This window comes from Callorhinus ursinus, unplaced genomic scaffold (assembly GCF_003265705.2).
Source record: "Callorhinus ursinus isolate GAN/ISIS: 27379988/994484 unplaced genomic scaffold, GSC_fseal_2.0 scaffold72, whole genome shotgun sequence".
In the NCBI taxonomy this organism is placed as follows: domain Eukaryota; kingdom Metazoa; phylum Chordata; class Mammalia; order Carnivora; family Otariidae; genus Callorhinus; species Callorhinus ursinus.
The window spans coordinates 379,795-392,017 of NW_027397134.1; the positions used below are offsets into that span (position 1 = coordinate 379,795).

The 12,223-nt window shown below is 53.3% G+C and overlaps 1 protein-coding gene across 6 annotated transcripts in view; it reads left to right on the forward strand.

The window, feature by feature from the left end:
• Nucleotides 1–12,223, forward strand: part of KIAA1671 (KIAA1671 ortholog) — a 186,798-nt gene that overhangs the window by 160,984 nt on the left and 13,591 nt on the right. For all 6 annotated transcript variants that reach the window (XM_025858253.2, XM_073886760.1, XM_073886759.1 and 3 more), the window contains 3 exons: nt 5,816–5,934; nt 8,755–9,010; nt 11,803–11,977. In XM_025858253.2, coding sequence (XP_025714038.1) covers nt 5,816–5,934; nt 8,755–9,010; nt 11,803–11,977 — 550 coding nt within the window. The remainder of the gene's footprint in view (nt 1–5,815; nt 5,935–8,754; nt 9,011–11,802; nt 11,978–12,223) is intronic.

A 12,223-nucleotide genomic window follows, 5' to 3' on the forward strand; every position in this document is an offset into this window, starting at 1 on the left:
CTGTGGGCCACATCCAGCCAGCCACCTGTTTTGTCAATAAAGTTTTATTAGAACACAGCCACGCACACTCCCATATTGTCTGTAACTGGCAGAGTTGAGTCATCGGGACAGAGACTCATTGGGCCCACAGAGCCCCAAATATTTACTATCTGACCCTGTAGAGAAAAAGTTTGCTGGGTTCTGATACAGATTAACAAGTAAAGATTTCTGATTTGTTCTCCATTCATGGTGTGTACAATATGATCGTATTAGAGGTGTGATTTAATAAGTTTTATTTGATTTTGATTGTACTGTCTGATTATAGTGAGATATAAAACTACAGGTTCCGATGCTACATAAAGTCATCATCAGTAATTGCCTGTTACTCCCCATGGACAGTGCCACTGGTAATGGTTTGCTGGGGGGCCTTCCAGAGGTTTTCCTTCACTTATGCTCATTATACATTTATGCATTTTTATAAAACTGGTCTCATAACACACATACACACATGCTGTCGCATTACTTTTTTTTTTCACATTTGCTAGTATAAGATGGATATCTTTTTCTGATAGTAAATATTCTTTCGGCTGTGTTTATTGAGTTGTATGGATATATCATATTGCATTTCACCGATCCCCATCTTATTGGATGTTTAGGTCATTTCCAAGATTTTGCAGTGATGTCTCCAAGGATTTTGCAGTGATATTCCCAGTATTTTGCAATATTTGCTCCCCTGCAGGGAGCATCTGTGTTCATAGATCTTGGCAGGCGTGTCTAATGATTTTCTTGAGATAAATTTCTGGAACCAGAATTCCTGAGTCGAGGGTTATGCATGTTTTAAGTTTCAGGATGTGTGTTACAGCGTGTTTAAACACAGCCCTTTAAAGGCCTGTGTTAGCCTGGTCTCCCCGGCATGGCTGTTACGAAGTTACCCATTATGGGCTCTGGGCTGACGCAAGGTCGTCACCCATTGGAGGCTGGGGGTTTGGTGAGCTATTGGTCTGAGCAAGTGGTTTTTAAACCTGCCAAGTTGTTGAAGTTTTTAAGAGCTTTCTCATGTACATTTTCCCATTGTAATGGACACTTCCTCCTCAGAGCCTCTCAAAGCATCGGGAAAGGTAGAGGCAGGTGGATGTTGGGGGCTGGAAGGACCTCCGGAACAGGAAGTCGGCATCCCAGTGCTGCTTCACTGGGAGAACTAAGAGCCAGACAGCAGTTCCTGTCTCTGTGCCTCAGTTTCTCATATGAAAACGGTCAACTGAATCAACTCAACAGCCCTTCTTGCTTTAAAGGACACGATTTGATTATCCTTGTGTGACAAATGGCAACTGCAGTGTGAGTGGGCATTGGGTGGATATCCATCATGCGTGCACATCAGGAGAGCCCGGCTCATGTTCCAGACGGGGGACTCCCCGGGACACCCATGTGCCTCAGATGGGTGCGTCTTCATTGTGAGTTTGTCAGGTGTGTGTTCAGACGACCCGGTTGGTATCTACTTGTCTGCGGACCGTGAGGGTTTTTGTAGCAGCTTCTGAGGCAAAACTGAATTGGAAGAATATCCTGCCTTTGAGCTAATTACAAATCTGACTTTTAGAAAGTTTCTAGAAGAGTTTTGGGGCCCTCTGGTGGTTGATCTCAAGGCCTCCTAACCCTGGGAGCAAAGCTCAAGCCTCGCTTGATTTGAAGAGCTGCCAGGGTCTGCCAGAGGGAGGAGGCATGAATAATTTGCAGTGCACACAAGGTTACCAGGATACTCATCGGAGAAAGTGCTGATAAACGGCTTGCTTTCTTAAGCCTCATTTATAAGATGAATTCCCTTAGATCATCCTAACCCCTGAATTACTCCAGACTTAGGGGGTCTGTGTTAAAGAGTATGGCATTCAGCCAAATACTTAACATCTGCTTTGTCCAGACACGAAGGCACAGAGAGATGAAGTCACTTGCCCAGGGTCACACAGCTGCGGATTCAAGTAATGAATCCAGACATTCTGGCTCCAGAAACAGTACTCGTCCAAGGGAGACTGGAAAGAAACAGGTCAATTATAATTATTATATTGTGGGAAGTTGTACAGCAGGTGCCATCCTCCAGAACTTTTCTGCAGTGATGGGAATGCTCTGTAGTTGTGCTGTTCACTGTGGTAGCCCCATGTGGCTATGGAGCCCTTGAAGTGGCCAGTGCCACTGAAGGACTGAATTCTTTGTATTTTTAAATTTGAACAAATTTAAATTAAATTCGAATAGCCACATGTGGCTCGTGGCTACCATATTGAATAGCACGGATAGAGAGACTTGAGATCTAGGGGATGGTTCAGGGAGGGCTTCCTGGAAGAAGAGCCATCAAAGTTGAAATCTGAAGGGTAGCTGGGAGGTAGTGGGTGGCTGCTCCAGCAGGTCTGGAGGTGAGAGAGAGTGAGTGGCTTGGGGCACATGAAGGGGGGCACAGCTAGTGGAAGGGGCAGGGGGCGGGGAGGGGGGGAGAGCCCCATTGATGAAGGTCCCACAAGCCATTTTTAAGGTGTTTGGACTTCCCCCTGAGGGATGTGGGATATTAAAGGGCTTTGGCAGGGACCCTGTGGGCCCAGATTTGGTTTTGGGACGTGTCATGGGAGGAACCGGAAGTGAGGGAGGCAGGGAAACCCCGGAGCTGGCCGAGGCTGGACAGAAAGTTCCAGAAGGAGACTTTGAAGGACTGGGGGAGTGAGGGAGAGAGGAGTCAGGGGTGCTGCCCTTGGGAATCTCAAGTGTGGCATTAGGCGGTGGAGGCAGAAGGCATGCATCCTTGCCCGTGGGGGTCCCACACCCCCGTGCGCAAATCCTAAACCTCTGCAGGAAGGCCCACAGACAGGGATGGATGGAAACCCACCTGTGGTTGCTGAACACCCTTAACGTCTGGCCCCTGCCTCCCTTGCCTCCAGGCCATCCGGAGGAGGCCAGAAAGCAACTTGCCTGCCTCCCGCCCTGAGTCCACCCTCAGCATCCTACCCACCTTGCCATTCCGATTTCCAGAGGCCCCACATGGACCTCCCTTCCTCCATCTCTGAGCACTGAAAGATTCCCCCGTCCCCCGGGGAGGAGAGGACTATGAAAATGGTTCTGATTGGGGCGCCTGGGTGGCTCAGATGGTTAAGCGTCTGCCTTCGGCTCAGGTCATGATCTCGGGGTCCTGGGATCGAGCCCCGCATCAGGCTCCCTGCTCCGCAGAGAGTCTGCTTCTTCCTCTCCCTCTGCTTATGCTCTGTCTCTCTCTCTCTCTCTCAAAATGAATAAATAAAATCTTAAAAAAAAAATGGTTCTGATCACCTGGCTCCTGGCTCCTAAGCCGAATGATTTCCAGAGACCTCTTTGAAGCCACACAACAACCCTTGCTTTTCTAATAGACTGAGGCCTGAATGCCAGGCCATGCAGCAGGAGCAGAGCAGAGACAAACAAGCACTCCCCTTCTCCTGAGCTGTGACCCAGAGCTGTCAACCCTGTGCCTCCTGCTGAGCTTAGCATGGGGTTGGGGGGGACACATCCAAGCCCCCTGCACAAGCTCAGGCAGCAATGCCAAGCCCACCAGAAGGAACCCCTGAGGCCCCACCCTCTGGTTTCTGAATCTGACCCATGTAGGGGATTAAGTTAGGGAATGCCCGGTTCTGTGACATCTTTGAAAAACAGTATTTTAGCTGGGAGCATGCGCAGATGACCACTTCCCTTCCTGGGTGCCAGGGAGAATTCTGTTCAGGGTGCGGGCGTCTGAGAATGTCAGGTGATCTTTCAAGGCAAAAACCTCCCAAGTTTCCCCGAGTGGAGACTGACTTCATCCCTAAAGCGTGCATACAGGCCCCCCCGCCCCAACACACACACTGCCCATGGGCTTGGCGATTGGGCAGCCTGTCCCAAGGCCCGCTCGCTCATCAGGAGCCAAAGCCTTAAAAATAGGCCGCCATTTGACCTGGTGATTCTGTACTTAGGAATCTCTCTTGTGGGGAATAATCACAGAGATGTGTCACTTGAGCCTCAAGGATGTTCGTCACGTTGTTGCTTAGAACAGCAAAAAATATTTAGCAACCTAAATGCCCAGCGCTTGGGGATTGGTCCCATGAATGGCACTGAGTCCATCCAGTGGGATCTTCTTCAGCCATTTAAAGCTGAGGATCTGGATGAAGTGACCCCGGGGAAATTCCAGGCAGGACTGTGCCAGAGTATTGTCCATGGGTGACGGCTATTTTTAAAGGCTTTCTCTTTGTGCGTTTCTAGGATTTCTAAATGTTGTACAACAAACACGTGTTCTTTTGGTGACTAGAGAAAGCATTCTGTGGGCAGTGAGTGGTGTTGGGGTTGTTTGGACATTAAGCTGTTATTGGGGTCCTCGAGCGTGGCCGTTTATCAGAGGCGGCTGAGGGTTTAATTCTGAATTCCTGTCCTTGCACACACCCCTCCCACAGCACCCCCTTGAGCATCCCGGGGTACACAAGTATCCCCAAACGGTTCGTTCCCCTGGACCACACAGGCTTGTTCCACCAAAAACGGTTTGTAGAAGCTGCGAAAAGGCGTGGAGTGTGAGCAGAGATGATAGAACATCCCGACCTCGTGCTAAGTTACAGACTCTCAGGGGCTTCGTCTGTGCCGTGACACCCCCCGCCTACCACCAAGCCCAGTTCCCTGGTGCCTGGCACATAGTAAGCACTCAGTAAATTTCTGTGGAGTAAATAACTTTGATGTTGAACTTTACCTGGTACAACAGTGAGTCCAGGGTAGGCAGGAAGAGCTCGGCAGGGGGAGAGATCACTGGGTTGTAATGGTTTTGACCAGGAGGATGGGTAAGGAAGAGGGAGGGGTGCAAGCAAACCCGCAGAGGCTGGGATGTGTGAGGAGGTCAGGGAGGGTGGGAGGAAGGGTTTGTTTGGGGTGGGGTGGGAGATGGGACTGGAGAGGAAATTGGGGGCTCAACTACAAGGGCTATTGGATTTCCGCTGGAGGACAGTAGGGAGCCATTGAAGGTTGTTGAGCAGGGAGTGGGCTTTTAATTCGCCGAAAGTGAGCAAGGTAGGGAAGCCAGCAGTTCAGACATTTAATGGAGCTCCGTGGCTGCCCATGCTGTGCCAGCGCTCCTTCCAAGTGCCCCGGGCAAGGGCACAGGCAGCAACTGAGCAAGCAGGCAGTGACAGCCGAGGGACCCCAGGTTGCCTGGGGTGCAGTGGTTACTGGTTTGGATGTGGACCCAAGCGTCCTGTCCGGGTTTGAGGTCTGCTTCGCCATGCACTGGCTATTTGGTTTGGGACATGTCTCTTCACCAATCTGAGCCTCAATGTTCTCATCTGGAAAATGGGATTGTAATAAGGATGGCCATGGAACTTCAGTTCAGTGAGGTGGTGTGCAGACAGCTTGGTCGACGCTGGGCACAGTTAAATGCTCCGTGGTTGCTGTGTTGGAAGCATGGTGGTGGTGGGAACCCGGGGGCGGGGGACAGCTGAGGGAGTGCCCTAACCAGGTGGACAAGTCCTGGGAGACCGAAGATGGAGAGAAGATGGTCCTTCATGCGGTGCTAGGCGGACAGAGGGGCACTGAGGATGGGCAGCATGGTGCCCAGCAGGACCCTACACGGGTGACGCCTTCATCCCAGCTTGCTTGCCTTGAACACCGACCGTCCTGCCTCCTGTGGTGTCTTGGGCGCATTGGGACAGTTGGTCACCCTAATGCCCACCCCAGACATCTGCACCGGCCTCTGAGCACAGTAGAGAGCTGGGGCGGGTTTGAGCCGGGGGCAGTGCCGTGTGATCTGCGTCAGCCGGGGGACCAGGTTCTGCGCATTTTCCCCTGATGGAAATCTCTCCCCTCTGGCTTGTCTCTGCAGGACCAGCTGAAGCAGTGTTTCTCCAGGCGGCCCCCTGAGGCCAAGGATACCGACACCCTCGTGCAGGAAGCTGACAGCCAGTATGGGACATGGACGGACCAGCGCCAGAGCCGGGAGAGGTAGGGCCTGCGGGGCTCCGGGCTGCAGGGTGGGGCGTCTGGATGGAAGGCAGCATGGCCCACATGCCCCCCCCATTTCTGTATCCCTTGAACCCACGTCGTCTGTAGGTAGCAGCGTAATCCATTCTTGTCTGAAAAAAATTGAGAAAGTACAAAAAAATTATTTTAAAAGGATATAGGAAATGTCCAAAATAGGTAAATCCATAGAGACGGAGAGTAGATTAGTTGTCAGGGGCTGGGGCGGGGGGTGGGGGTTAAGTACCAGGCTTCCTTTTGGGCAGATGTCCTAGAACTATATCATGGTAATGCCTGCACCACACCGTCAATGTGCTCAACGTCACTGATAGTCAACTTTACGTTATGTGTATTTGACCATGATGAAAGGAAGTACAAAGAAAATCAAAACTACCTGTAACCCCAGCACACGGGTCATTAACGAAGGCACTGATGCTTTTTGCTACACGTCTGTCTAGACTTTTTTTTTTTTTTCCAGTAAGTCCGTGTGTGTTTATGAACAGAGGAGCATGCCCCACATGTTGCTTCATAAGCTGTGTCTTGCATTTAACATCACCCCAGTTGATGGCTTGTAGGGCCCTCAGATGTCTGCCTGATACAGGAGGCAGGCAGCTCGGAATCCCAGCTCCACCCTAGCTGCCGATGGGACTCTGGGTAACTGAGTTATATGCCTTCCAGAGTTGACGTTCCTCCTCTGTAGGAAGGGAATGATGCTTGTAAAAACAGCCGGGGTTTACTGAGCGTACGTGCCAAGCACTGTTGTAAGTACGTAAATGTGTTAACGTCTAATCCTGTTGCCCCATCTTGCAGAGGTGAAGGCTGAGGCACCCCACCACACGGGGTTGTTGGGAGGGGAACCTGTGGGCAATTAGCATATTTCCTGGCACATAGTAGGAGCACCTGCTCATGGGCCCTGTTCATTGTTTTAAAAATACAATTTTTCTTCTCCCCCTGGGGCGGGATCGAGCACAGGAGTGGCTTCATGGACACATGGGGTGGACACTGCCGTGTTCTCAGCTCACGTCTTCCCTAGCCTAAGGCCCCAGGATCGCGTGGGCACACTACCACGGTCAGGGTTGCATGGTCTTTTGAAGTCAGAGAGACCTGGGTTGCCTCCAGCGTGGCCCTGTGCTGGCCCGTGTCTCTGTGTGACTCGGTTTCCTCGCCTGTGGTTGGTATGCCCAGGGATCGGGTGCACTCAGCCCCAGGTCCCCCACCTGCTTTCCCTGTGCTCCCAGCCGGGAGTGGTCGTCACAAGCCTCTACTGGGTTATGTCCCACAGCTGACGATGTGAAAGTCGGATGGAGGTGGATGGAATTGAAAATGGGTACGAAGAAGACAAAGGGAAGCAAAGGTTTCTTGTAGTACCTGTGAAAGCCTTTTCTCGCTGAACCCGTGACAGGGGTGTCGTTAATGAGCGTTCTTAAATGTCACTAGACTTCACTTAAGATTTCCTGCAAGAGCCCTCTGGACTCTGAGTCCGGAAGCCTGCGTCTCGGTTTTACCCCCTTCCTGGGCCTCCGTCGTCCCCCCCCCCCCCCCCCCCCCCCCCGGCAGCTGGCCTCTGGGACCTGGGGCCGCTCCTGGTGGGGGGTGGGCGCCCCCTTTTGTTCCCCGGAGGTACTGCAGCGCCCCCTCCCCGGCCCGTCCGGCAGCCGCTAGTCCTCAGCCCTGGCCAGCAGCGCCATCTGCTGCCTCCTCGGTGGTATTTCCCTCTTGTCTGGGCGGGGAGGCGTAGGGGGAGGTTGCTTCAGTCTCACCCCGCACCCCCACATCCTGCCTGTTCCGAGTAATAAAATCATCCCAGGGCGGACAGAGCGTGGATGTGCTCCCGCCGTGAAGCACCAGGATAGGCTCTGGGCAGGGGTGCAGCCCGGGTGGCTTCCAGGGGAGACCCTCCTATCAGGAGGTGGTGTCCTGTGCCCGGCTGCCCTTCCTCAGGGTTGGCTCTCCCATGCTCTTGACTTTGGTGTCTTTTTAATGGGGGGTGCTTTTTAGCTTAATGACTTATTTTTACATATTTAACTTCCTGAGGCTAATCCTACTTGATACTATTATGGTGGCCGTAGTAGGACTGGGGAGGGGATTCAGTGACTCAGTGGGTAGCAGTGCCTAGCACATAGTAAGTGCTCAGTAAATCTTGACTGAATGCATGCATAAATGAATGGAACCATGCAGAAAGTTCCCCTGCTTCCTGCTCTACCACAAGGGACTGCTGGTGATTTTTCGATCGATGTCGGCGCTGTCCAACAGAAATACAACTCAAGCCGCAAACACGGGGTCTGGGTCATTTAAGATGTCCCAGGAGCCACCTCAAAAGAGTAAAAAAGAAACATCTTAACAATTTAAATAACAATATTTTAGTGAATCCAGATTTGAAATATTATTAGTTCAACATGCATCAGTATTTTATATTCTCTCTCTCTCTCTTTTTTTTTTTCCAAAGTGGTGGGAATCCAGTGTGGACTCTATACTCTGGGCTCACACTCGCCACATGGCAAGGGCCCAGTCGCCATGTGTGCCCAGTGTCTCCAGCCCTCCTGCCCAGGGCAGGGTTGGAGGGTCTGGAATGGGACCAGACCGGCTCCTCCCATTCCATCCCTGTCCAGGTGTTCTGGAAGCACCACGAACAGTGCCAGGCTTGCCCAGAAAGGACATACCCTACAGGGATGTCCTGTGTCTTAGAAAGCACAGCCTGAACCTGCTTTCTGTACCTCCTCTACTTGGAATTCAGTGCTGTGCTTGAAATTCAGTTCTGTGCAACCACCTGCACAAATGATGTCTCCCTTCCTTCTCTTCTCGTAGTCTGGCCCCCGAGTCCCCGTCCCCAGACAGCAGTGCCGTGTCGGCCCGGAAGCAGCTCCCCAGCAGCCGCTTGTCCTCACTGTCCTCCCAGACGGAGGCCACCTCAGCCGGGGACCAGCACAGCTGCTCCAGGGACCAGCGGAGCACCAGCGTGGACCGATCCAGCACCGATTTGGAATCCACCGATGGGATGGAGGGGCTGCCTCCGCCAGACCCCTGCCCCTCGAAGAGGGTGGACGACTTCTCCTTCATTGATGTAAGTCCGTAACCGGGAGCGTGTGTTGGAAAGAGTCCTTTCTTCTTAAAGGGATGCTCTGGCATCTCCCAGTGGGTGGCCCCTTTCAGGGGTGGAATCTGCGTGCCAGGGACCCCTGTGGTGGGTGCAGAGGGAACAGTCTTTGCGATGGGACTGATGTCTGTGTGTATCTTGCACCTGCCACACCCCAGCTGTGTGTCTTGGGGCACATGCCTTCACCTCTCTGAGCCTTGGCTTCCTCACCCACTGATAACCAGCACAGTGGGCTCCACGACCTCAAATATAATCACATGGGTTCAAATTAACACTGATCCTAGCCCCCACCTGTTAGGTAAGCAGGAAGTCAGGCGCCTCATCTCCGGGGGGTTGGGGGACAGTTCGGGGGGGTGGGCTGCCTGAGGTTTGCAATTCCAGGCGTGCAGAGTCTGGAGTTTTGCTCAGACCCATTCTGCTGGGTGTTCTCACCAAGGTCTTGCTCGGCAGGACGTGTCTCTGATGCCCGCGGATCCAAGTCTCTCTGTAAATGGGTAGTGGCAGCTCCAGGAAGGGGGACCCTTCGGGCATAGATAGCCCTCACGTGGGTCCCCAGGGGCAGCCCCTAGAACTCAGCTTTTCTAGGTCCCAAGCAGAACCAGCCTCCCAGCTGCCAGTCGCCCAGGCCCAGTGGCATCCTGCTCTAGCCCCTTCCAGACCAGTACCTGTCCTCTTTCCTCCCGCACGGGCCCCACCTGCAGGGGGCAGGCACAGTTTCCTTTTCAATCCTCAAAGTCCCATTATTCTGCCCCCTGACAGTAGGGCTACCCGCCCCCAGCCCACCGTCCTGTGGATGCATCGTCTAAATGGTGCAGAACCTAAAAGCAACCCACTCTCCTGGCAGTAAAGCCTCATGCCCACACCCTTAGGGATGGCTACCCAGATTCCCCCCCAGAGAAGGAACCCTCAGTGCTTTGGGAGAAGGGGCTTCCTCTGGATCCTCAAAGGGAATTCCCCCTTCTAAGTACAGTCGGGGTCTCTTGCTGGCACCTCTGGATTAAGGGCAGAGATGGGGAAAGACACAAGTTTGGTCTCCCTTGGGCCACCCCATTATATAAACATGCACATGGTGTGGGTTGGAAGGATTCGGTTAGGTGATGTGCTCAGGTATTCATTCAACAGACATGTGCCAAGCTCAAGCTGTGTGCCAAGCGTGGCTGTAGCTTACGTGCTTATATGATGTCCCCGGGCCATGGTACAATCCGCTGGACTTACCTTTTAGAACACTAAGCCATTCTTTCTCAGGGTCCATTATAAATACCAACGGCCACCAGTCCCCGAGTGGTGAGACTGCTCATAGGCCAGTAGCCCAGGAGGCAAAAATTCCTGCCCCATCCTGCAGATGGGAGAACCAACGTGGCCATTGGGTGACTCAAATGCGAGCGTCCCCGATCCCAGGTCTGGCTGCTTATTTATCACGTACTTAAGTCTACGGGCACTGCCCACCGGAACTGGGGGCTCCTGCGGGGGCCGTTTGGAGGCTGAAAGGAAAGCTGAGACACCAAGGCATCCGGGCCCTGCCCCAGCCTGTGGCCAAGGGGTAGCCCTGGGGAAACAGACCCAACTGCCCTGCAAGCCAGCCCCTTCCTCCCCCTTTCTCTGAGTCTGAAAAACTGGATCCGAGAAGCGATCCCCCAGTTTGGGACTTCCGCCCCCCCCGTCAGCTCCCCCCACTGGCTGCCATTGTGACCACGTCCAGAAGAAGCTGCACAAACATCAGCTCCCTCCTCCCGCGCCCGGTGTGGTGTCTGCCGCTTACCAACCGGTGGGAAATGATTCACTGAAATTAGCCCATCATCATCGCTCCTTGAAAAGGCCTTGGCTGACGGAGCTTGTCCACAGCCGACCCGAGAGGGAGGACCCCACATTTCAGGCGCGCACAGGAGATGGCCTGTAACAGCTCCTGCCTGTGTCAGCCTTGGTCAGACGCTGTCTCAAACCAGGACTTGCCCCGCCCGGACTCATGAATTCTCTCGACCACCGTGGGTGGCAGGGACTCCTGTGACCCCCTTTTCTCCAAAGAGGGACACCTCAGGGAGGTGAAGTCCGCGGCTCGAGCTGACACACCTAGGATTTGAACCGAGGGGAATTTGAACGCAGAGCTCTCAGTTCTTCGCCATCATCCCCCTGGGCGATCGCTGGGCCAGGGGCTGCCCCGCCTCCTGGCTGGGCCCACCTGGCTGGTGTGCCTCCCTGACACCTTTCGTCACTCAGTCACCGACTGTCCACCTGCCTCTGCGCAGAGTGTGATGCTTGTAGGCAAAGGCTTGGTGCAAGTGCATTGCTCTGTACCCTCTACCTGCCCCCCAATTATTGTGGATGGAGGGGGACCGCACCGAGGATGCCCCAGCTCCCGGGCCCCGTATGAATAGGGTTCCCGTGAGAATTTAGTTAGATGATGTATTCAGTTCTTCATTCAGTGAGCATACAAACACTGATTGGGCCCCTGCTGTATACCGAGCACTGTTCCAGCTTCCATGCTCCTATGTCACCAGCGGGGAGAAGGCATTTTCATTCATGTCCACTGTGGGGCTGTGCCAGGGCCTTCAAGGCTCATGTGATCATTGTAACCAGCCTCTGTGGTGTGTTTCGCAGAGAAATGGGGGCTTACAGTGTTGAGGTGCCCATAAAAATGTGAAGATGTTGGCCCACGTACCACTCAGACAGCATCTCATGTGTCAGGGAAGCTCCCGTGGGTGGCGCCCTCAGCTAATGGTTCCCTTTGCTCTCTCCCTCTTCCTGCCTGCCAACTCCCAAAGCAAACCTCAGTCCTCGACTCAAGTGCCCTCAAGACCCGGGTGCAGCTCAGCAAGAGAAGCCGCCGCCGGGCTCCCATCTCCCACTCCCTCCGGCGCAGCCGAGTTAGTGAGTCGGAGAACAGGTGTCCTTTGGAGGAGGAGGCTGACAACGTGTGGATGTTCAAGGACTCAACAGGTACACCGTGCCCTCCCTTCTCCACAGATGCCGCACTGAACAGCAGGACAGATTTAGGTTAGACACCAAGAACTTCTTGACTTTGTAGGATGTTAGAAGGCAGTTACATAGGAACCTGTGCTCTCTGATTCTACAGACCTTATTAGAAATTAGGCGAAAAAGATTTTTTTCAGGATGATATATTCACTGGGGCTCCACGGGTTGTCAGGGACAGAGATACAACTTAATAGGTTTTTGCTGTTTCTG